The sequence below is a fragment of the Pteropus medius genome, unplaced genomic scaffold (assembly GCF_902729225.1).
Source record: "Pteropus medius unplaced genomic scaffold, Ma_sr-lr_union100, whole genome shotgun sequence".
Classification (NCBI taxonomy): domain Eukaryota; kingdom Metazoa; phylum Chordata; class Mammalia; order Chiroptera; family Pteropodidae; genus Pteropus; species Pteropus medius.
The window spans coordinates 10,869,825-10,895,247 of NW_024353517.1; the positions used below are offsets into that span (position 1 = coordinate 10,869,825).

Consider the following 25,423-nt stretch of genomic DNA (forward strand, 5'->3'; position numbering starts at 1 on the left):
AAACATTATTTTGATAAAAATCTTACTGATTTTAGGATTTCTGATCTCCTTTTTGATTGAAGGACATTTATCTGAGGGAAAATACACTTGGTTAATCATCTATGCATTATTTTAAAAACTAATCCATACTGCCATACTGTAAAAGTTGCTCATTATATGGTTTAACATTTTTCCAGAAAAGTAAATAACAAAGTTCAAGTTTTTCATCCTTTGACCTACTTTTTGTGAAAACAGTTAAGGCAAACACACAAATGAAATTCTCATCTATTTTTGACCTCAAAGAAAAACTGGCTGTGTTTAAATCATAATATTATAGTAATAAAACTATCACTTTGATAGATATTTGAATTTTAGAATTCCATCTTTTCCCACCCTCCTTACCAGTTGCTCATCAAGACCCTTCAAAATATACATACACTTTTGCCACAACCACCAACCACAATCATATCTCTTCTAGACTGCTGCAATAGTCTATGAACTAGTCTGTTTCCACCCTACTCTCTACAATCCATTCAGCAACCAGAGCGATCATGTTCTAGCTTAAAACCTTCCAAATCCCTGCCATAGCCTTCAAGGCCCTTTGTGATATGGCTTTTGCCTATCACTCCAACCTAGTTTTCTACTACTTTCCCCTTTTCTGTGTTCCAACCACGACCCAAGACTACTCCCATCTCAATGCCTTCATACTAGTTATTCTGGCTTATCATTATTTTCTGCCCAGATGATCACAAGGCTCTTATCAATCAGGTCCCAGATTAAATACTATCTCCTGACAAAGGTCTAAAGTAGACCCACATGTGCTCTCTAGTACATCAACCCTATTTATTTTCTTCATATCAGTCAAAACTATTTTATATTTCCTTATTTAAGTCTTTCTCCAGCTGAAGTGTAAGCTCTGTGAGATGAGGGTCTTACTTATTCCCAACTGTACTTCCCTAGTGAAACACAGTAAACACCGAACAAATATTTGTTAAATAAATTAATAGATCTTAAATATTTTAATTAGACTAAGCTTACTAAAAGATCAGTAAATTATGAAATTTGCCTTTTGTGGTATCTCTCTCAACTCTAGAAATTCATAACAAACACTGTATTTTTGTCTGTTATTATATATCAACTTAATAAAATAAAATGTTTATACAGGAATCATTCACTCTTTGCTACTGTTGTCAAAAGATAACAGAATATCTGCCTTTTAACATGTCCTTCTCACTGAATATTCTGCCTGTTGCTTTACAAGATAATTTTAAAGCACTGATCAGAAAATAAAACAGATCGAGAAAAATCCAAATAACTTGGCTTAACTAAGCACTGCTTTCTTCTCTGTGTCTGTTTCAAAGCCTATTCAGATTCGAGAACTAAAATATTAACTTTCAAATGCTCAAGTAAAATCAGAAGCTGCAGATAACCTATTATTCAAACTTCGAAAATTGTTAAAAGAATGTCACTCCATTCTGTTTTGTTTTGTTTTTTCCCTGTCTGGCAATGAAAAACAGCATTTACTTTAAAAAAGAAAAGAAAAGAAAAGAAATTCAAATACTTAGAGAAGCTAAAGTATTACAAACTTTATAAATCTGAATATTTATTCTCTAAAGTAAACACTGTGGCCATATAATAAATTGGCACAACAGTTGTCATCAGAAAAATCAAACAAATAGTTATGGGGGAGGTGAGGGTCTTAACTTAAAACTATTGGATGGACACCAAAGAAATGGATAATTTATAATATATAAGTTTGAAAATAATGAATATTTTACTGAATTCTCCCTCCCCAAATAAAATTTTAAATTAAGTCATTCATTCTTTCAGAAACCATTTATTACCTATCTATTTTCCAAGCACTAGACTACAGGGAAGGGATACGATCTAGGAGCAGAAAAGACATATAAATAAATAATTACAATAAATGGGATAAGTGCTCCAATAGAAATGTGAATGACAATATTATCGCAGGACAGAGGCAGCAGAGGCAAGAATGATTTATCTTGCCTGGAGAAGTAACTCTGACCACAGAACAGAGAATGAATTAGTAACCGGGCAAGTAAAGTAATGCGAGAAAAGACCAATTACATGAGAACATCTTAATACTCTAGATAAGAAACAATAAGGATTGGCATTACAGCTGCAGCAAGGTTGTGAAAGAACAGGTTTAAGGGGTATATAGAACTTCTCAAGGTAGTTTTGGTTGTTAGATACAGTAGATGAGAATGAAGAGAATATCTGATCTAATTCTCTAATTGCGCACTTCTATACAACAGGAAGTGGTACAAATATGAGGTAGGTAACAGGAGACAAGAAATACAGACTACTCCATTCTAGAAGCCTTTCATTAATGAACAAAGCATACTTTGTTTTTTAAATTTCAACTTCCCACTTACTGAACGGGGATTTCATAGAAAAAAATCTTAAAGTGATTTTCTACTGTTTTACAAAATTATCTAAGTAGTTTTTAATCACTAACTTATATGGTTACTCATGGTTTTTTTAAAGAAGTACTCTGATCATCAGGTCAATAATATCTGGGGACTCACTGCTATTTTATAAAAGGAGATTTAGAAAAGATAATTCCCTAAGCTTTAGAGCATTTAAGCTTTAAACTCCATGATCTGTAGGAACACATAATGTACATGTGAAATAATATATAATATGTGCCTTCATTTTTCATTTCTCTCAAATTCCTTTAGAGACTTATCACATTCAAATGAGTTTCAATTATACACTGCACCAGATCACCAGGCAACTTATGAAACACTGATCTCTAGTTTTAAAAAGCAGCACCTAATGCAAGTATGAGAACACTATTTCTTGAAATATTTTTCAATTGGCAATTTGGTGAGCCTAGGTACCTCTAAGAATCCACTCTAAAGAAATAATCAGAAATGTGGCAAAAGATCTGTATACAAAGATGTTACAACTATTGAAAATTATATTTTCACTATTCCCAGTAAAACTGGCAACACTAAAAATGTCTGATAATCAAATATTAATTAAATTGACATAGCAACTCCACAGAATAAACTATAACTACTAAAAATTCTTTTTACAACATTTTAAAATGGGAGAAGTACATGTTAAGTGAAATGGTGGGAGGGAGGCAGAACCAAAGTTATACACGTCCACATACAAGTATGTGCATACACAGACAGATATACAAACAAGTGAAATTTTTTCACAAAAGATCATGGTTTAATTTTAAATTCAAAAAGAAGTATTATTTATTCTTTTCAGTGTATTCACTCAGAAGTAATGACATGTTTAGTAATCATATTTTGAAAATGTACAGTAAATATACCTGAAGTACGTAGTCTAGGGCTATGTGTCGAAAACATTTTCTTGTTGCTGTCAGGATGTTTGTGGCTTCTTCAACTTCATGCTGTTTGTTTCTTTGTACTTGAGCATTTTTTACTAATGCATTTTCTTTTTCTTCACTGACTTTTTCAAATTGCTTTTTGGCATCTTTGAATTTTCTAAGATCTCTAAAAAATAATAACAGAGCAACTTTTGTAAAACTTTCTTAATCAAAAACTTTAGCAAAATAACACTTAGAATTTAATTCTTACGTTCCTATTTATTTGATTCACTGTGCAATAACACTCAATAGCTCTTCTGACAACTATTGTTTTTCAATTACATATTATCCCCAATATAGTCAGCTAACATTTCCTTACTTAAATCTATAAATTTGAAGTGAAAATAAATTATCTCATTAACATTACAGAAACATAAAAGTAACATTAATTTTTTTCCTAAAGACAAATTCCGGAACATGTACCATTATTAACCAAATGATTTTAAGCAATAGTATACATAAGAATTACCATAGAGAACTTGTTAAAAATATAAATTCCAAGGCTCCTCCTCCCAGAGATTACAATCCACTAGCCTTTGGAATAAGTCCTAGAAGTCTAGGGTTTTTTTAAGACACACCTTGTTTTTACTGTTATAGGTGGTCTACAGACCATACTCTAAGAAACAACATTCGTTTCTTGTTGAAGAGAACTACTGGTCCAAACAACATGAAAGTGTTCTTAAAATACACATTCATAATATTATGTTTTCTAAAGAAATTGCTGTACCCATAAAAGGTAACAATATCCATTTAAATAGTCTGAAAATTTGAAACCTTTGATTCATTAATGATCTGAGGTAACTATAGAACACATCACTTTGCTTTTACTTTTTTTACCAGGAAAATAGGCAAAATAACGTGAAGACAAATGATTTTAAAATAATATAATAATAAAGTATACCTAAAATAATAAAGTATATCTAAGAAAGACTAAACTCTTTGTAAGAGTCATTAACTTTCAGGTATACATTCTATAAGGACATTCTGAATGTTAGTCTATTACAAAATCATCTATAAAGAATCTGCAAGATATCACCTCCATCCAGGACAATTCTAACCTACTAAAACAGCAGTGCATTATGTTCACGTGATCTACCACTATTTAAAGCTTATAATGTCTATAATTTACCCTGAATACCGTATCATAATCAACTTAATCTGTAATTTTATACATTCTCAGAAAGAAATTAAGAGAAAAACTGAACTATTCATGTGAAAAAGGAAAACTTACCAATTTGAACAGTTCATTTTATTTCACGTATAAAATGTGATGAATGTGACGCAAAAGGCTTGTATGCAGCCAAAAATATGCTCTTTCATTACTTATTCTCTTATAACCCATTATTTTCTCTTCAAAGAAAATACCACATTGAGACAATGGAAAATTTAATATCAACTAAAATAACTGATAAGTATTTCAACAACTTTTGGGGTTTGCTTTGACTTTGAAAGGTCATTACATCTAACTATGTATCCTGAACACATATTTCATAGTATAAATGATTCACTGAAAGCCATGAAGCCTGATTTCCTTATGGAGAAATTCAAGAAGAAATGTAATATACATTTCACAAAGCAAAACAAATAAACAAAAACTCTAATATTTTCAGTAATTCATGGTCTATGATTTTTTCCCAAAGATATCAACTCCCAGATGTGATAATTAACTAGCTGCTTTTCTTTTCTCTTCACTGCAATTGACTTACTCTTTAACAAAGTTCTGAAGCTGTGCCTTAATTGATCTCTGAGTTTGGTCAAATAGGATCTAAAAGATAAAATATAACATTAAACAATTAGAAAAGTAAACAAAGAAAATAATTTTCATGTAGTTCTATAATTAATACAACCTTCCATCAATACTCCAATTTCTAATAACACCTATATTTCTTATTAAAGACTCCATAAGAAATAAGCATTTTAAAAAGAAACTGATTTTCAAACCAATTTCATCTAAAAAATTAAATTACTTCTATTTACAGAGGAAATCAAATCTGCTTTAATATTTAAGTAGAATTCTCAAAGAGTAAAGCAATTTATTTCCTTGATTTTAATTGAGCCTTTGGACGACAACCTAAAAGAGTAATACAAATACCACTCCATCTACAACAGAAATTTCTTAATCTCATATACTGAAACACACCAAATGAAAACAACTCCAGAACTGCCTTATATCTTTGCTAAACATTATTCATTTGGGAAGACCTGGGGATTTAAAGGTTTTACATTCTTAGTTCAAGTAAAATTATACAGATCTTGTGATTCAATGATTGTTAAGAATAGAGACAAAAATAAAATTTTATTCCTCACAATATTTTGTTCCACTTAAATGATGTTACATATTTAACGCTTATAGTTCTATGTGCAGTAAATTTCATAGGGCCTGTCACAGGAATTCTAAATACTTTTATAATTCATAGATATACCTCATTCAGAATTTGAAGCAAACAGAAGTCAGATGAACAAGCAAAAAAACCAATATTCAAAACAAAAAGAAAACCCTCTAATCTTCTACTAATTAAAAACATACCATTTTCATTCCAAAATCTTGCTACTGGCAAAAGTCTTTATGTTTTCACCCAAATACCAAAACGTGCGTGCCCTCGCACACACACAGACACACACACACATATGCGTACACATGCACACACACAGATGTGCACATGTGCATACAAAAATCCAGGCAAAATCTGAATTGAGTACAGGGTTTTGTAATCCATCAATTTACTTCCAAAGAGAAAACCAATTTTTCAGTATTATGTTAAATCCAAAATATTAGACCCAAAGGAAGAAGAAAGGAAATAATAAAGATCAAAGTGAAAGTCAGCTAAATAGAAAACAAAACTAATAGCCAAAAATCAATAAAGCCAATAGCTAGTTATTTGAGAAGATCTATAAAATTAACAAACCTCCAGCCAAAGTGATCAGGGGGTAAAAAAAAAAAAGCCACAAATTCGAGTGTCAAGAAGAGAGGTGACTTCACCACAGATTCCGCAGATACACTAAAAAGGATAACCAGGAGAGTTGGGGAGCAATTTTGTGTCTATAAATTCAACAGATGAGATGGGTAAATTTTTTGAAAGACAAAAATTACCAAAGCTCACTCAAGAAAAAAACCAATAACCTAAACAGAATCAAAGCAACAGACTCTATAGTTTAAAACATCCCATACTGCATAAAGTTAAAACTATGCTTATATAAAACCTAGAAACCCCACTCCTAGGTATTTGCCCAGGAGAAATGAAAACTTATGTTCACACCAAAATCTATACATCAATTTTTATAATGGTTTCATTCCTAATTGCCAAAAACTGTAAACAACCCAAATGTGTTTGGAAAATCAAACTATGGTATATCCATACAATGGAATACTACTCAGCAAGAAAGAGCAACGACTATTAAAACATGCAAAAACTTAGATGAATCTCTATGCATTTTGCTAAGTAAAATAAGTCATATCTAAAAGGCTACAAGCTATATGATTCTATTTTTATGACATTTAGGAAAAAGCAAAACTATAAGAGTGAAAAATAAATCAGAAATTTCCAAAAATAGGGGGTTGGAGGAAGTGCTGACTAACAACAGGGTAACATGAAGGAATTTTTACAGTTAATGGAACTGCATCATGATTGTGGGAGAAGACCCAACTATGGATTTGTCAAAACTCATAAAGCTGTATACCACAACGAATTAATTTTGTTACAAATTTTAAGATAACTTCAAAATACAAAGAACAACAATATACGTATGAACCACCAGATTTTTAAAAGAATTAAGAAACGAACAGCATGACAAATGAGGTTGATTAAAACGACAGATATAGGAACATAAAACCAACAGAAGAAAATATCCATTCTTCTCAGGCACACTAACAACATTTATGAAAATTAATCATATAATAGGGGAGTATGGCATCATATAAAATATGTTCTATGACCTCAATGAAATTAAATTACACTACAATACACGTAACAATATAGACCAATCTCAAAAATTGTATCGAGTGAAAAAAGTCTCTCTCTCACACACACACACACACACACACACATAAGCACACACACATGAATACTTCATGATTCCGTTTATATGAAGTTACAGAACAAGCAAAACTAGTTATAGAAGAAAATCAAAATAGTACTTGCCTTGGGGGTGTGGGTTGGGGCTGAGAAGAGGTATGAGAAAACTTTCTGAGTAATGGTAATGATTTTTATCTTAAAAGAGATTTGGGTTACATGAGAATATGCATTTATTAAAATTCATGAAATGATACACTTAAGACATGCATTTAACTAACTGTATTCAAATTGTACCTCAAAAAAATTAAGAAAAACTGTGAAAAATATTAAACTCACAAATTATGCACGGGAATGTATTTAGGAATGAATACACTTGTCTATAAATTATTTTGAAATACATCAATAATAGACTGATGCATGGACAGAAGGGAGGATAAATGATTAGATATGTGATAAAGTAAACATATCTAGCAGGTGAATATATTAATGTTTATTGTAAAACTATTTCAACTTCTAATAATAAAGAATAAGTCACCTTCCAAAAGTAAGTACATAAATAAAAGGAAAAAATCTCCCTAAAACAAAACTCTACAAAGATGTCCTCACTACTGAATTCTACCAAACATTTAAGGAAGAAAAAATACTAATTCTACTCAAACTCTCCCCACCCTCCAAATCTACTCTATCAGAAAATTATTCTATGAGAGAATTCTTATGAGGGACAATACCAGACAAAGACATGGTAAGAAAATAAAGCTACGTAAAGTTCTTAAGAATACATTATAACGATATATAACAATTTATAAAAAGTACAAAACATCATACCAATTGGGATTTATCCAAGAAATGCAAGATTGAGTTAATATTAAAAAATCAGTCAGGGGGTGTCTCCATAGTGTAGTGGTTAGCACGTCTGCTTAAGGTCTGGGTTCGTGCCCAGGTGAAGCCACAGACCATACCCTGGGTGTGCCTGGCCCCAGGGTGCACCAGGCCTGGGTGCACACCGCAAGCCTGTGGGAGGGGATGCCCTGCCTTCAGAGATCCAGTTCTTAAGGGGAAATAGCAACATCCATGGGTCAGGGGTGGAAGTGGGGCAGGGGAGGGGGGGAATTAGACAGGGAAAAAATTTTTTAAATAAAAAATTTTTAAAAATTTAATCAATCAATATAGTTCACCATGTTACCAGACTAAAACAGAAAATCCATATGACCATCTATCTAGATGGATGCAAAAAAAAGCATCTGATGAAACCCAACATCCATTCCTAATAAAAGCTCTCAGGAATCCAGGAATAGAAGGGTACTTCCTCAACCCAATAAAGGACATATATGAAAAACCTACAGCTAACATCATATTTAGTCATGAAAGGCTACTGTCCCCTTACAATGAAGAACAAGACAGGGGTGTTTGCTCCCATCACTTCTACATAACATTGTACATTGAATCCTAGAAATTCAATCAAATAAGAAAAATGAAATAAAAAGCACTCATATTAGAAAAGAAGAATATAAAACTGTTTTTATCCACAGACTATATGATTGAGTATATAGTATGGAATCTACAAAAAAATCTACTAGAACTAATAAGTGAATTTAGCAAGGTTGCAGAAACAAAGTTAATATACAAAAACCAGTGGTATTTCTACATACCAGCAATGACCAATTAGAAATTATGAACTTTTAAAACAATACCACTTAAAATAGCATTAAAAAATAAGAAATGCTCAGGGGTGAATTTGACAAAGGATATGCAAGACTGGTACAGTGAAAACTTAAATAAATGGAGAGATATACTGTGTACATGGATTAGAAGACTAAATATTAGTACGATGTCAATTTTCACCAAATTGATCAATAGATTTGATACGATCCCATTCCAAATCCCAGTAGGGCTTTTTATAGAAGTTGAACACCTGATTTTGAAATTTATATAGAAATGTAAAGGACCTAGAATAGCCATAACAATCCTGAAAAAAAAAGAAAAAAGTTGGAATACCTATGCTACCTAATTTCAAGACTTCTTATGAAAGCTACAGTAATCAGTGCAGTTGTAGTACTGAAATAAAGATAGGCAAAAAGATCAATGAAACAGAATAGAATCTAGAAATGACTCAGGCATATGGTCAACTTTTTTAACAAAAGGTGACAATATGTATGGAAAAGATTATTTTTGAGCAAACGGTGCTGGAACAATTAAAGAGTAATATGCCAAAAAAAAAAAAATGAACCTTGACCCTTACGATGCAACATATACAAAAATTAACTTGGAGTGAATCACAGATCTAAACTAAACATAGAATAAAATCTTAGTGAACTTGGGTTGGGCAAATATTTCTTAATAAAACACATACAAAAAAACAATAACAGAAAAAAAATCAATAAATTTACTTCATCAAAATTAGAAACTATTGATCTTCAAAAGATATTATTACAAAAATGAAAAAGACAAGCCAAAACCTGAGAGAAAATACCTGCAAAACATTTATCTGACAAAAGACATACCTGGAATATATAAAGAACTCTTACAAACTAAATAATGAGACACGAACCCCAATTTTTTTTAATGGGCAAAAGATCTGATATTTTATCAGAGAAGATACATCGATAGCAAACACATAAAAAGATGCTTAGCATCCTTAGCACTAAGAAAGGCAAATTTAAACCATAATACATTTTAAAAGATATGTGAGTGGCAAATAAACACATAAAAAGATTAGTTTCATTAATCTTTCCATTAATCTTGGCATCATTAGTTATTAAGAAAATGAACATTTAAACCATAATAGACAACTTTTTCATTAAATAGTGACAGAAAGTTATTACATTCAGAAGACTAACACAACAGCCCAAAATTATTTTTCAACCTAAAGGTCTTTATATATCAGTTATTAAATAAAGCAATGGTAAAAGCAAATTACGTAGGACTTCAACACAAAAAAATCCATTTCATACAGAAAAAGATTTGTATTCTGAACTTCTGCAAAAAGAAAATAAGAAATAAAGTTCCACTACGGTCGTGCTACCCTGAACACACCTGATCTCATCTGATCTCGGAAGCTAAGGAGGGTCGGGCCTGTTTAGTACTTGGATCGGAGACCGCCTAGGAAGACCAGGTGCTGTAGGCTTTAAAAAGAGGAAAGGGGGAGGGGGAGGTGGGGAGGGAGAGAGAGGGGAGGGGAAGGGGGGGAGGGAGGAAGCTGAAGAAGGAAGGAAGGAAGGAAGGAAGGAAGGAAGGAAAGTTCTTTTACGAGATTAGTTACAATATCATATTAAGAAGCTAGTTACACGGTTACATAATTAAGACTTAGAGCCAGAATGCCTCATACCATTACAAAATTGCACAATATATCAGCCTGCAAGGAAAATATAGGAACTTTGTCATTTTCAAAGAAGCAAAGGAAATAAAAAAGGTTCCAGATTAGAATAAAAGAATTAACGGATGCATTTGATGACATGCCAGATAGACAGTAATAATTACTATCTCAGAAGACAACTGTATCAAAGTTTTCATTGCTAAGTGATGATTCTACTTGTTCATAACTGTGCTCAAGTTAACAGCAATAGCTAAAATTTCTACATAGAAGATTATCTTAGAAGAGGATTGATTATTTTGCAAAGTACCAAAACAAACTCCCAGGGATGAAAACTTTAAAACAAAAAGACATGATAAAAATATGTAATTTTGCATACTGATAGTACAGCCACAATGACAGCAAACTGGAAGTTTACATTAAGAATTCATTTGGAAACTCTGAAGATCTAGTACTATATTATTTCAAAAGGATCTCTCATATATGTCTGTATGTAGATATGAATTTCAAATTAAATATTATCAAAATGATCCATGAATATAAACAAAATATTCAGAACATTTAGCTTCATCTGTTTTTAGCTTTTTGTAAAGAAATGATATAAGAACATTGCTCTGCTGTTTTATACAAAAGTGTACTGGCTTTCCAACGGAAGAACTTTGCCTAAGTGTATGAGTTAAAAGTAGAATTCCAAAAGTTTAGGAGGAACAAAACATGAAAATTTGCTTAATGCCAGTTATTGATTTTAAAAGATGGCTTACTTAACTGGTGTTCTGCAATCTGATGAACTTATTTCAAGCAATCCTTGACATTTCTAACAACATATACTAACAAACTATGGATTTGAACTGTTGGAAATGAGAGGTTGAGACCAAGTCACTAGGGAGTTAGTGCTATAATCTGAATTTACAAAGAGAATGATTAAAAGTGGGTAGAAGTGGGGTGTGGTGGGGTATAGAGTAGGTAGGGCAAATTCTGTATATATCTACAGAAAAGTTTATTATTTTATTTAAAATACATTCAATTTATCCCAGAAAACTTAAGCATTACATGTGTTAATGAAAGAAGAGGAAGAGTAGTTCCATTTAATGAAGATTTGCTCCTTTAAAGTAAAATTTAAAGAGATGAAATTATTTAAATTCTAATTACATTAAAAAACAGCGATCCTGTCAATCAAGAGGAATGGGTAATAAATACTCATCTGCCTTTCACTAATATGCCTACTTATACCGACAAAGTTCTCATCACTGACAATAACCACGAATTTGAAAAGATCATCAATTTTAAAATCTTGATCAGGAATTGCTTGAAACCATATCCTGTATAACACCTATTTTTTTAAAGTCATATTCACAGAAGTGAGCTCAAATTTCACATTAAATTTTCTTAAAAATAATTTGGAAGTGTTATACACATTCAATGTGTACTATCTTCCATAACACTATGTGTTTCATGTTAACATAATTTTACTGAAAACATTATTTATTAAATATTAATTATTTTAACATAATTCCATAAAGAAATTTAAATATTTTTCACCAACACTCAGGACATGACACCCTTATGTCCCCCACCAGTTTTCTCCAGTGTCCCATACAAATATAATCAACCACCAATGTCTATCTGTGCCATGAGATAAGAACAGTTGGGAATCACAAAACTACTTACCTGTTTTCTCATTACCTAAAACCATTTGTTGAATGATTGAGCAGATACAATACGGAAAATCAAACTTACAAAAATCAAAACAAAAAAAGTCACATATTTTCATAAAATTGATGCAGTAATTCAACTTTAAAGCTTGATTCAGTAAAGATAATAATCAAATAAATACTTCAAGTTCCTTATACCAATGGCAAACTAGAATCCAAGGGTCATCAGTGAGGTTACACAAATTATATATTCCAGGAAAACAGGTCAGTATTAAATCAACTCTAGTACTCAGTAGAATGTAGTATACATGACCAGCTCTGGAAAAGGCATGTGTTGGAATCTTATTAAGACATAAGAGTTAGAGTATCCTAGGAAATTCTCATTCTGTAAGGAATAAGAAACAGTATTATATATTTTTACACAGGAAATAAATCATGAAAGAATCCAAATTTTTTTAAATGACTAGATAATCTAATCTCAAACTATGTTTAATCTTACTTGGCTAATACCTCAAATGGTTCCATTATTTCAATATTTACTTAAGTCCACAAAGTCATTCATAAATGACATCTCTAGAATAGCCAGCCTTTTATCCTGACAAAAACTGATATACCAAAACCTAAGTGTTATGAGCTCTGCTGCAGAATGTAAAGCAGATTCCAGTATTTATTATCTTTTAGAAAGCAGTTTATCTTATCATATAAAGCCTCCTCTATCCTCTACTAGTATGTAATCAAAATTTCATTGTAAAAATTGCTACTAAAATAAAGCATTTTCTGTAACTAGGTTTTCCCCACATTTTAACAAGTGACTCTGAGATCATGTTTAAGTCTTATAAGTAATGCTTTATAATCTTAGAATTTTTATAATCAAAAGTCATCTTTTTATTATAAAATTAAAGCTCTTTTATTTTAGAGGGGAGGAATGTAAAGCTTAGAAAAATTAAATGACTTCCCCGGGAAGAGAATTGTGCAAGTACTGGAAATATAACAGTAAACAAGATATGTGTCATCCCTATCTATATTCTAGTTAATGTGAAGTATACAGTGTGTTATGATGAGGGAAAAACCCTTACCACAAATATAAGAATTCTGATTCAACTACACACAATTTAGTCCTACTGAGAAAAAATAAAAGTATTTGTTAACAGGAAACAAAAAGGCCAGGTAAAGCAGACAGCCTAACAACCATAAAAGGAAAGAAAATGAAAGAAAATGAACCAAGGTCTAACAACTTCATATGAATATCTATTAGAAGGAGAATTTCTGAGATGCTGTAAAAAGAAATATGGTAATAAAAACAGAAAAGCGCAGAACATCTGGGTATAATATTAGATAAAGAATTCCCTATGTGTAATTATATAAGTATATATATATGTAAGCACACACAAGCTTACCAACCTATAGCCTTTAAATCTCTAGACAGAGAGACAGACAAATAGTGATCTCCTCTTAGTTTGCAAATTTTCTTTTTAAAACAAAATAAATTTTGCAGTCAAAACTGAGATCCTAAAATTTTTCAAGTACAAGCAGCAGTAAAAGAAAAATTAAAAGAGCATTACTTTTAATTGTCTATCCAATGTGCTTTCCTACTGATTTAACATATTTTTATTAATTTAATGACTATAAAAAAATGAGTTTTCATAAATTCATAATCTCAGTTTCCCTAAACCTGCCATGAGTAACTCGTTTCTACCAAAAACGCTTCTAGGTGATAGTAGCAGAGATCAATATAACAGTGCCTGTAGTCATTGAACTTAGAAAAACAGATAAAAAAAATAAGTACATCTATTTAAAAACCAGATAAAAAAAATAAGTACATCTATTTAAAAACCAGACTATATTCGTATACGTGTGTGTGTGTGTGTGTGTGTGTGTGTGTGTGTGTGTGTGTGTGAAAGGCAGGGTAAAATGACAGAAAGTGATTGTAAGGTAGTCAAGGATGGCAACTCTGAGAGGTAATGACTTAAAAAAAGTGAAGGAGACCTACAGAAAGGGAAGAAATATTGTAAGGAAACTAGCCACACACAGATGTGGAGGGAAAACATTCCACACAGAGCAGGTAGCAAGTGCCACGGCCCTAACATGAAAATTACTTTGCCATGTTCAAAGAACAAAAAGCCCAAGTGGCTGCAGCCAGGCAGAGAGTAGAGATGCGATTAGGCAGTTATCAGCAGGAGCCTGATCATGTAGGGCTTGGCAGGCGATGGTTAGGATTTTATCCTGAGTGTGATGGGGAGCTAGAGAGCAGGGGAGTGCTGTGAATTAATTTTTATTTTTTAAAAGTTCATTCTGGCTGCCATATACAGAACTCATTGTAGAAGGGCAAGAATAGAAGCAGAAACACAAGTCAGAAGGGTTTTATATAATACTACACAAGAGGTGGTGGAGTAGTTTAGACTTGAAGGTGGCAGAGAAACTGATAGCTGGATTTGGGGTATATTTTGCTAATGTACTGGAGTTGGAGTATATGGAAAAAAGTCATGAACTTTTAAGGATAATAATTGTTAAGTTTCACAATAATTTGCCAACCAAAAATATTTTTAAAACTATAGCCTTTACGGTTGGTGTGCTGGTTGTTGGCTGTCACCACTACATCACCCTTCCACAGACTCCTCCTCGATATTGCCAGGAGCTAGAAATATGCAAAGTATATTTCCCAGACCCCCACACAAGCTAAGAGGTTAGGTTTTGCCAATGGGAGCCAATGTTAGATAAAGAAGCAGGAGATAAGGAGAAGCCACTTTTTTTTCTGCTTCAGTTCTCACACAATCATCAGTGAGCAACTGTGAGCTACTCCAACTTTCAGAGGCATCGGTGACCATCAGGGACAGTGTCAATGGCACTGTAGGCTCCTTGGCTCTTAGAGCAACAGGAAGGCAAGCTCCCAGCCTCCTGGCTTGGTAACAATGGCAGTATTTTCAACAGTTCAGTACTTGGGGGCTCTGCTAACACCACTTTCACTTTTGTTCCACCAGCCCTAGGGGCAATAGCTACTTCCCATGTTTACTAATCTCTAGGTGGCATTACCTTGGCTTTTTATATTCTCCAACTCTTCTAACACTTTTGTGACCAAATCACTATATTAAAACCTTTCTATTAGAAATACCCTAAGTGGTCTCTATTTCCCTAAATGGATGCCGACAGATATAGTAAAGGAAGAAATGTTCTCTCCAGAGTCTACTTTCACACATTTTGTTCCTTACAAACTATCACATATAGGCATGGCAAATTCCATTATTCTGATTTTTCAGAACACTAAATTGAAAAATGAAAGTGATTAAGTAAATTGACCAAATTATATAGCTAATAATTGGAACCTAAACTCAATCTAAGTTGTCTCTAATTTATGTTATAATAATCTAAGTTATGTTCTTTTTACAACGTTAAAGTCAAGAAACATTGATTGCTTTCAATTTTAGAAAACAAAAAAACTACATTATTGGATTCAGTTCGGGAAACTATGTGCATATTAACACTGTCACTAAAAAGATCAATCTCTACCCTCCTGAAGCAAATTATGCTTACGGACCTTGCTTCAAACAAACCGGATTATTAAAGATTTGAGAAAGAGATTTATAAAATACTTTGAAGGAAGATTTCTTAACAAGAAAGCTTCCAACATACATTTAAACAATTTTTTTACCAAAAAGTTTATCTTAACTATAACTTTTCACATATAAAACTTTAACAAAGAGCAAGGTATTCTCATATAAAGCAATAACATAAGACTTACTGATTTAAAAAATATCAGAAACAGGACTGTTACAAAGGATAATAAATTATGGAGAAAACACTTAACCTATCATGTTAATTGAAAATCAATAACTTTTACCAAAAAAAAAATTCTCAGTATATTACATTTTTTAAGAAGTTTGAATCCAAAAGATGGCTTGATTTCAAGAGAAATCAAATATACCATACGTTGGCTTCAAAGCTCATTCAAAGGCAAAATGAGAATTATTAAGAAGTCATTAAAAACCAAATTGGTATAAAATATTAGAGCTAAAACCATAAAACTCTTAGAAGAAAACAAAGGGATAAATCTTCATGATCTGGTATTTAGCAATGGATTCTTGGACATGATCTCAAAAGCAGGAGCAACAGAAGAAAATCAGATAAACTGGACTTTAACAAAATTAAAACTTTTGTGCATTAAAGAACATTATCAAGAAAGTGAAAAGAATCTACAGAATGGGAGAAAATATTTATATATCATAATATATAAATATTATATATCTGATAAGGGTTTAATATGCAAAATATATAAAGAATTAAGTTTTTAAAAAATTGAATGGGCAAAGGACTTGAATAGACAACAACAGTAACAATGGTGGAAGAAAATACACAATTGGCCAGTAAGCACATGAAAAGATGCTCAACTGCATTACTCATTAGGGAAAAGCAAATCAAAACCACAAGGAGATACCACTTCACACCTACTAGAATGGCTATAATAAAGAAAATAAAGAATAAGAAGTATTGGCAAGGATGTACAAAATTAGAACACTTATACATTGCTGATGGGAATGTAAAATAGTTTTGCCTCTGTGGAAAATAGTTTGATGATTCCTCAAAAAGGTAAACATAGAATTACCATATGACCCAGCCATGCTACACCTAGACATATACTCAAAAGAAATGAAAGCAGGAATTGAAGCAGATACTTGTAATACCAATTTGGTACAGCTAAAATTTGAACTACAATTAAAATAAGTATTATCAGATAAATTCATTCTTAATCTGTTCACCAAAATATATGTATATAAAAATAAAGAAAATCAAATTAACTAAGAACAAAAATTAGCAGATTTCATAAAGAATATGTATTGATATTCTTGTTACAGACAGCTACCAATAAATTTTGAAGCAGTGAATAAATAATTATATAACAGGCATATATGGTAAGCTTTTTAAAATATTTTAAGAAGTGCATAGCTTATAAGGTACCATATTACCAGTACACTTCTATAAAATTTATAAAGGAATTTTCTGACATCACAAAAGTAATATATATTCCTCATTCTTGAAGGAAAATGCCCTCAAGTCTCAAACATACATATAAATATGTCAAAGAGTACAGCAGTCTTTAATACTGGCAATTGATTAGACAAAGGGAATATATTTGTAAGTATTAAAAGAAATAGCTAAATTTAGAATAATGACTTCTACAATTTGTTCTTGAAATAATTATTTCAAAACTAACGAAGGTACAACTCTAAGAAAAAAAATAACTTTTATGGGTGTGTACTCATATATAACTTCACTATTTTAGAATGAGAAATAAAATGTGTACTTTCACTGTCTCTCTCTCTCTCTCTCTCTCTCTCTCACACACACACACACACACACACACATTTTAGATCCACCCAACTAAAAAGCTGTTGACAAATCAAAATCATTGAATTCCAACAAGTAATTTTATAAAATGCTGCCAGTAAAGAAAAGTACTAAAATAACTAACATGGTCATAGTAACACCTACTTACTGACACTTACTGTATGAAAATTGATCATTTCTTGAAGGCTGTCAGAAAACTTGGTCAAACTTGTCTATGAGAAAGAAATCAAAAGAAAACGAAGTCATTTAAGAGCCACTAAAATAGGCCACAGAAATGTTACTTTAAAATTTCTAACAGGAAGATCAACTAACATTTTAAACAGTAACATTTATTTCTAAAGACAATCTCACTACCTCATAGACATGCTCTACAGAGGTCAAGTCTACCAGTCGTAACATAAAACCCTAGAATAGTCAAAGAATCAGTACTGCCCTAACAATAGTATTATGCTAACAAACAGGAATGACATATATAAGCCCAAAAGTAAAATTAAGTGTAACGAGACTGTGCCCATTTAGGCATCTGTGGATCAAATAATACTTAAACTATACCCATTTCTTCACGTATTATTATTATTCCTCATGAAAGAGGAATATCATAATGCCACATAGTATAGCAAGGGGGACAGGCTAACCCAGCATAGCGAGCTGATCAAAACTTTCCTATACAGCTCCCCCATACATATAGTTAGATACTATTTTTAGATTAATGCTTTCTGCTTGCCTCTATAAGCAGCCTCCTAGTAAGTATGATCCTCTTCTCCCTGCTCCAGCCCTCTTGTAGATGCCTCAGCTCACCTAGCAGCAAGTAAACTTACATTCACAACTCAAATCAAACATCGACTTCTAATTATCCAAGAAGACAGAATTATACAAGATAACGGCAACGAATGACAGCTTTTCTAATTCTAATTTTAAAGGACCACTATAACTCTTCATAAGGTCAATAGATGCATAAGTAATTAATGTCTTATTGTATTTAGCATTTTAACTAATTTTAAAATACTAACCTCAACTACAGTATCATTACTAGAATACTGTGCCAGGTCTCGAATCCCATTCATGAACTGTTTATTTGCAACACAAAAGGCTTTTCCGGTATCAATCATCGCAATACAAAGCTTCACAAGCTGAAAAAGAAAGACATTACATCAGGTTAAAAATAACTTTACAAATTATTTAGTTGAACGAGTAAAGTCAAAGGACAGTTGTACCAAAAAAGTTGACCTTCCAGGACCCAGAGGTTGTCTAATAACAACAAAAAATCATTTTATTAAGTCAAATTCGATCTCAATAAGTTAACTCCAAAAAATTTATTAAAGCACCTCTTCAAAGGAAGAAAAGGGAACTTCAGGCAGAACAAGCACTATGTAAAAGACACTCACAGTTTTTAAAAACTGGTATTTTGGAGGAAAGGGGAGTAAACTGGTATGCTGAGTTAGTAATGTTGGTCATGTCAATATCACTCTATCAAAGCAGATGTCTAAATTGATTAATCAGCCATATTTCTCCAATGCATTGTGCCAAGTGTTTGGATTGACTCTTTTTCTCTCTCTCTCCCTCCCTCTTTTCTTTTCTTTCTTTTTCCTTCCATCCTTCCTTCCTTCCTTCCTTCCTTCCTTCCTTCCTTCCTTCCTCTTTCACTCCTTTCCTCCCTCTCCCCACCTCTATTTCCATTCCTTCTTTCTTTTCCTCCATTCAGATACAGAACATTTTCTTTAAACAAACAAAATCTTTGATGAATGATAAATATAAAAAAGAAAAAAGTAAAGCTATAGATAAAAGAGGGAAAGGTATTGAGGGGATAGAAGGAAGAGGGCAACAAGAAGAGGATAAAGGCCCAGAAATACTTTAGAAAACACCTAAAAGTTCCCAGGAGTATAATTTAAAACTGTTGCCCTAGGACCCTGAGAAAAAGAAATTGAAAACATTATGTCTGCTCTCAGGAGCTCTAATTTTAACCAACAGACAAGTAGATAAATTCTATATAGCACAAACACAACTGCTACACATGATAAAAACATGCATGAGGGAATAAAGGAAGGCTATCTAACTAGGTCTATAGGGATCAGAAAGGATTCCTGTAAAAGGTAACATCTGAGAAAAGCCCTAAAGACCAAGAGGAATTAGCCGATCAAAATATGGGGAATGGGAAGATACTATTCGATGAAGAAGTTTAAGAGGGCAGGGCAAACCAGTGGCACTAAGTACCTTAGTACAGTGTGAAAATGTATACAAGGAAGGGCCAGATCAGGAAAAGTCTTGTGTGCAATGCTAAGGCATTTGCATTTTATATGAAAGGAAATGGGAAACAATTAAAGACATTAATTGGGTCAGTTGACCAGAGTTCCATTGTAAAATGATAACCTACAAGGAAAAAAAGAAAAAAAAAAAAAGACAAAGAAATACAAAGCAAAAAGATGATATTAGACCAAAAACCATGAGAGCCTGAATTAAGGCAGTATTCAGGGAGACAAGAGGGAAAACAAATCTAAGAATTACAGCCAAGTACCTTGTACAGTTATGAAACTATCTCCTACAAAAAGAAAAAGTCAGGGCAAAAATCCAGCTGGAGCTCTCCTTGCCAAAGGCTACATCTGCCACAAAACACAATTTTGCACAGACACTATACAGGCCAGCAGAGACTGTTTTAACACTGTTGGGCCTGTGAGGTAGGCCTGAGCTAGATGGGCTGGTGAGATAAGCCAAATAGAAAGTCTACCAAACACTAGTGAAAACAGATGTTTGAAGGTTAAAAAACAGGAGTGTGCTATAGATATAGATACGGGAGTTATCAGCAAATAGTGTTGAAACCTGAGAACGACCGAGTCCGGCCCGTGCTGCCTGCACCCCTCAGCCAATAGACCAATACAGGAGTTGGGATATTTAGAATAAGTGTTTATTGTCAGAGCACTGGTGATCTGAGAAGGCAGCAAGTTACACCTTTAAAACTGCCTTATTTTCTCAGTCCAGCTTAGGTAAGTATTTAAGAGAAAATCTGGGCATTATTCCAGGTGCTGCATGATGGTTCCAGGGGGTCTGTTATGCTTCACGGAGCCGTTCCTCTGGCAACATGGTCCTCCGGTGGCGTTAGCAACCCAGGAACAAAGATGGGAGTAGTTTGGAAAGAACGCTAGACCAGAAGGATTGTGACTAGTAAGCATAACGGCATTAATCATAAGTTTCAGGGCAACTTTCCATGGCAGAGGACATTCCAAGCTCTAGGTCAAGCCACTGGGGACAATCTATTGTTAAGCTTTAGGGCAAGGAAAAGTGAAGCCAGGGACGCTGTGAGGCCTCTACTACGGGGTCCCAACCTGGCCCTTCTTCAGTGTCAGTGCTACAGTGCTATGTCATACACAGAAAGCACGGGGCAGAGCATGTAGAGTGAGGACCCCAGAAAGGAGACTAAGAAGAAGAAGGAAATATAGAAAGAAAAGACAATTTCACCAAAGTCAAGAAAGAAGAAAATATCAAAAGATGGACGATGAGTAAGTTGAAAATCCATATAGGTCAAGTTTTAAAAGCATCTGGTGCAGTCACTAGTATCCTTGGCGAGAATAGTTTTAAGAGAAACTGGGGGCTGTAGCCAGATTACAGTGAGTTATGAAATGTAGATGAAGAAGACATAATGATAGATCAATGTTTCCCAAAATATATTCTACAGAATACTCTGCAGAAACATTTTGTACCAAAATAAGGATACTGTGCTCAAATAAGTCTGAGAAACTCAGTTTAAAAAGTTAAATAGATTTCTTTATTACTAAACTTTTAAGAGCTTTTGATATATTAATGTGTATTGTGAATCCTAGAGAGGAGTTATAATATGCAATGGTTCTCGAAAATATCTGACATGGAATTCTCTTTAGGGGAAGCAGCCTCATAGGACCAATGTTCCACAAAACCCACTGTGAAAATTGCTGACAGAGACAAGTCTTTTAAATAATTGGCTAATTACAAAATAATAACAATAATAATAATAATGTCTTATAAACCAGAAAAACTAATTCTAAAATACATATGGAGAATCCAACATGCAAGAAGAAAAAAAGTGAAAAACAGTAATGAGGTGGGGACATTAGCTCCATGTTATTTATATAGGTGCAGTAATTAAAAGTGATAATGGATGTGAATAGACAAATTGATCAACAGAATACCATACAGAATCAAGTAATTAAAAGTGGATAATGGATGTGAATAGACAAATTGATCAACAGAATACCATACAGAATCAAGAAACATACAAATACTATGCAGCATTTGATTAAAGTAACATTCCGACCAATTTAGGGGATGGGGGATTATCCAATAAATGACATAAGGACACTGGACAGCCATCTAAAGGGGAAAAAAAAGAAGAAAGAAAAAAGAAAGAATCCAAGTTGAATTTGAAACCCTCAAATTAACTTCAAATGGAATAAAGATTTAAATATAAAAATTAAGTCAGAAAACTAAAAGAAGTAATATTTTTTATAATCTCAAAGTACAAAAAACGTTTCAAAGAAAGATGTAAAACTCAAAAGACAAAGAAATTGATCAATTCAACTACATCAAACATTTCTACAAAAAAAAAATAATAAATAAACTTAGTCAAAAGACAAATGACAATATGAGAAAACAATATTAGCAGCAAATCACAAGAGACTTTCCTTACTATAAGAAAAGGTCTACAAATCATTTTTGAAACCCAACCTGTCACTAAAAAAAATGCCTGACAGACATGTACAGATGATTCCCAGAAAAGGAAATTCAAATATATCTTATGACCAAGAAAAACAATTCAATCTCACTTATAATAAAAGAAATGCAAATTACTATTTTTTACAGAACAGCAAAGATCAAAAGTGTGATGATAACATGCTGTTTTAGATACTGTAGGTATGGGGATACACACACGCTCATATATTGTTGGTGGGAGTGTAAGTTAGTACAATTTCTATGGAAAGTAATTTAGCAGGGGCTATCAAAATTTTAAACTCACAAACCTTTCAACCTAGGATTTCACTTTAAAAAATGTATTATACAGCTATATCTGCACATAAGCCACATGACACACATGTGAAATCAATCACTGCAGCCACACTAAAACACTGGTAGCAACTGTATAAATAAGTTATGATGTATCCATACAATAAAATATAATTCAGCTATTAAAAAGAATGAAGCAGCTCTATGATTAATAACAAGGAACAACATCCGAGATAAATTTTTTTTAAAAAAACAAACTGAAGAAGAGTGTTCATATTTTTGTTGGAGTTGAGAAGAATACAAATACACATCAACTTTTATATGCTTAGAGAATGTCTGAAAGGACACACAAGAAATTAGTTCAAAGTTCTCCTTTAGGAAAGAGATTAGATGTCTTAATTTTTCACTGAGTACATACACATTTTTGTACCTTTAAATTTTGTACCACATAGGTGGCAGTAAATAATTTAAAAATAATTAAATAATTCAAAAAATAATTAAAATAAAAATTTCCATAAAAGCAGACAGAGAGACAGGTTGGTAGTATAACATTATAGTTAAAAACACAGGGTTTTAACACAGGGTTAAAAACACTTAGATTGATGGAACAGAATAGAGAGCCCAGAAATAAACCCACATTTATATGGTCAATTAATCTACGGTAAAGGAGGCAATAATATACAATGGGGAAATGACATTCTCTTCAATAAATGGTGTTGAAAAGCCTGGACAAATACATGCAAAAATGAAACTAGACCACTTTTTTACACCATATACAAAAATAAACTCAAAATTGGTTAAAGATTTAAATATAAGACCTGAAACTACAAAACTAGAATATAGGCAGTAAACTCTTTGACATAGGTCTTAGCAAAATGTTTTTGGATATGTCTCTTCAGGCAAAGGCAATAAAAACAAAAATAAACAAATGGGACAACATCAAACTAAAAAGTTTTGCACAGCGAAAAAAAAACATCAACAAAACAAAAAAACAACCTACTGAATGGGAGAAGATATTGGCCAATGATACACGTGATGAAGAGTTAATATCCAAAACTCAACACCAAAAAAACAATGCAATGAAAATATGGGCAGAGGACTAAAACAGACATTTCTCTGAAGAAGACATATAAATAGCCAATAGACAAATGAAAAGATGCTCAACATCAGTAGTCATCAGGCAAATGCAAAACAAAACCACATGAGATATCACCTGATACCTTACAGAATGGCTATTATCAAAAAGACAGTAACAAGTATGTGGAGAAAAGGGATCTCTTTTCTAATTTTCTAATTTTGGTGGGGCCATACATTAGTGCAGCCACTATGGAAATCAGTATAGACATTCCTCAAAAAATTAAAAATATAATTAGCGAACGACCCAGAAATTCCACTTCTGGATATACATCCAAAGAAAACAAAAACAATAATTCAAAAAGATACATGTACCCCCTATGTTCGTCACAGCGCTGTTTACAACAGCCAAGATATGGAAGCAACCTAGGTGTCCATCAATAGATAAATGGATAAAGAGGTCATACATATATACAACAGACTATTACTTAGCCATAAAAAAGAATGAAATCTTGCCATTTGTGACAGCACAGATGGACCTAGAAAGTATTATGGTAAGTGAAATAAATTGGAGAGAAAGACAAATACCGTACAATTTCACTTAAAACAAATGAACAAACAAAGCAGAAACAAGGTCATAGATACTGAAAACAAACTGATAGTTGCCAGAGGGGAGTGCGATGGGGAGTTGGGCCAAAAAGAGGAAGAGGATTCAGAAGTACGAACTTTCAGTTATAAAATAAGTCACAGGGATATAATACAGCATAGGAAAGAGTCGATATCATAACTATGTATGGCAACAGATGGTTACTAGACTTACTGTGGTGATCACTTTGTAAAGTATATAAATGTTGAATCACTATGATGTACACCTGAAACTAATATTTTATGTTGTATGTCAACTCTAATATAAATCAGTCAATCGATACACAGAGTTCTGGACTCAGCCAGCTTAGGTTCAAATCCAGCTGCCATACTTAACCATCAAAGTGATCTTGAGTGACCTTCACATCTCAACAAGTCTCAGTTTCTTCTGTATAATTCAATAACAATGGTACCAAGCCATATAAGGTTTCTATAAAAGGATTAAGATAATACACATAGAGATCTTAGCACAAACTGCTACTGGCACATGGTAATTACACAACAAAGATTTGCACTTCCTTGTCAGAGGTGGGGTTTTATTTTGTTTTTGTCCAAGAGAAACCTGAACATGTTTATCTACTTAAAATAAAGAGGTAGTAGAGAAGAGAAAAAGAGATGGCTAAAGGAAAGTCCTGAGGAGTTAAGAGTCTAGGACTGCATAGGGAAAGGGATACTTTTACCACTCGAACAGAAGGGAAAAAAAGAAAAAGATAAGGACAGATTTTGTTAAGTTTCTGGATCAGGGGCAAGAAACAAAGGTGTTCCTACAAAAAGGAAGGAAGAGTCAAGAAAGAAGAATAGTGGTTTCCAGAGGACATAGGGAGAGGGAAATCAGGAGTGACTGCTAACAGGTACAGGGTTTCCTTTTAGGGTGATGAAAATGTTCTGGAATTAGATAGTGGCGAGAGTTGCACAGTACTGAATATACTGAAAACTACCGAATTGTGCATTTTAAAATGGTGAATTTTATGTCAGGTGAATTTTACCTCAACAACAAAAAAAGTTAACGACAGCAACAAAAAAGTACTCTGAAAGGGAAATGAACTTAAAAGGGAACTGAAATATCAGAATT

General features: G+C 32.8%; 1 protein-coding gene and 1 pseudogene across 3 annotated transcripts in view; one reads left to right on the forward strand and one right to left on the reverse strand.

Moving 5' to 3' along the window:
- ACAP2 (ArfGAP with coiled-coil, ankyrin repeat and PH domains 2) overlaps nt 1-25,423 on the reverse strand; it is a 129,171-nt gene that overhangs the window by 49,089 nt on the left and 54,659 nt on the right. For all 3 annotated transcript variants that reach the window (XM_039850527.1, XM_039850525.1, XM_039850526.1), the window contains 5 exons: nt 18,675-18,794; nt 17,823-17,876; nt 5,056-5,114; nt 3,293-3,476; nt 27-71 (listed from right to left, as the gene is read on the reverse strand). In XM_039850527.1, coding sequence (XP_039706461.1) covers nt 27-71; nt 3,293-3,476; nt 5,056-5,114; nt 17,823-17,876; nt 18,675-18,773 — 441 coding nt within the window. In that variant the 5' untranslated portion in view covers nt 18,774-18,794. The remainder of the gene's footprint in view (nt 1-26; nt 72-3,292; nt 3,477-5,055; nt 5,115-17,822; nt 17,877-18,674; nt 18,795-25,423) is intronic.
- Nucleotides 10,368-10,486, forward strand: LOC120593060 (uncharacterized; annotated as a pseudogene).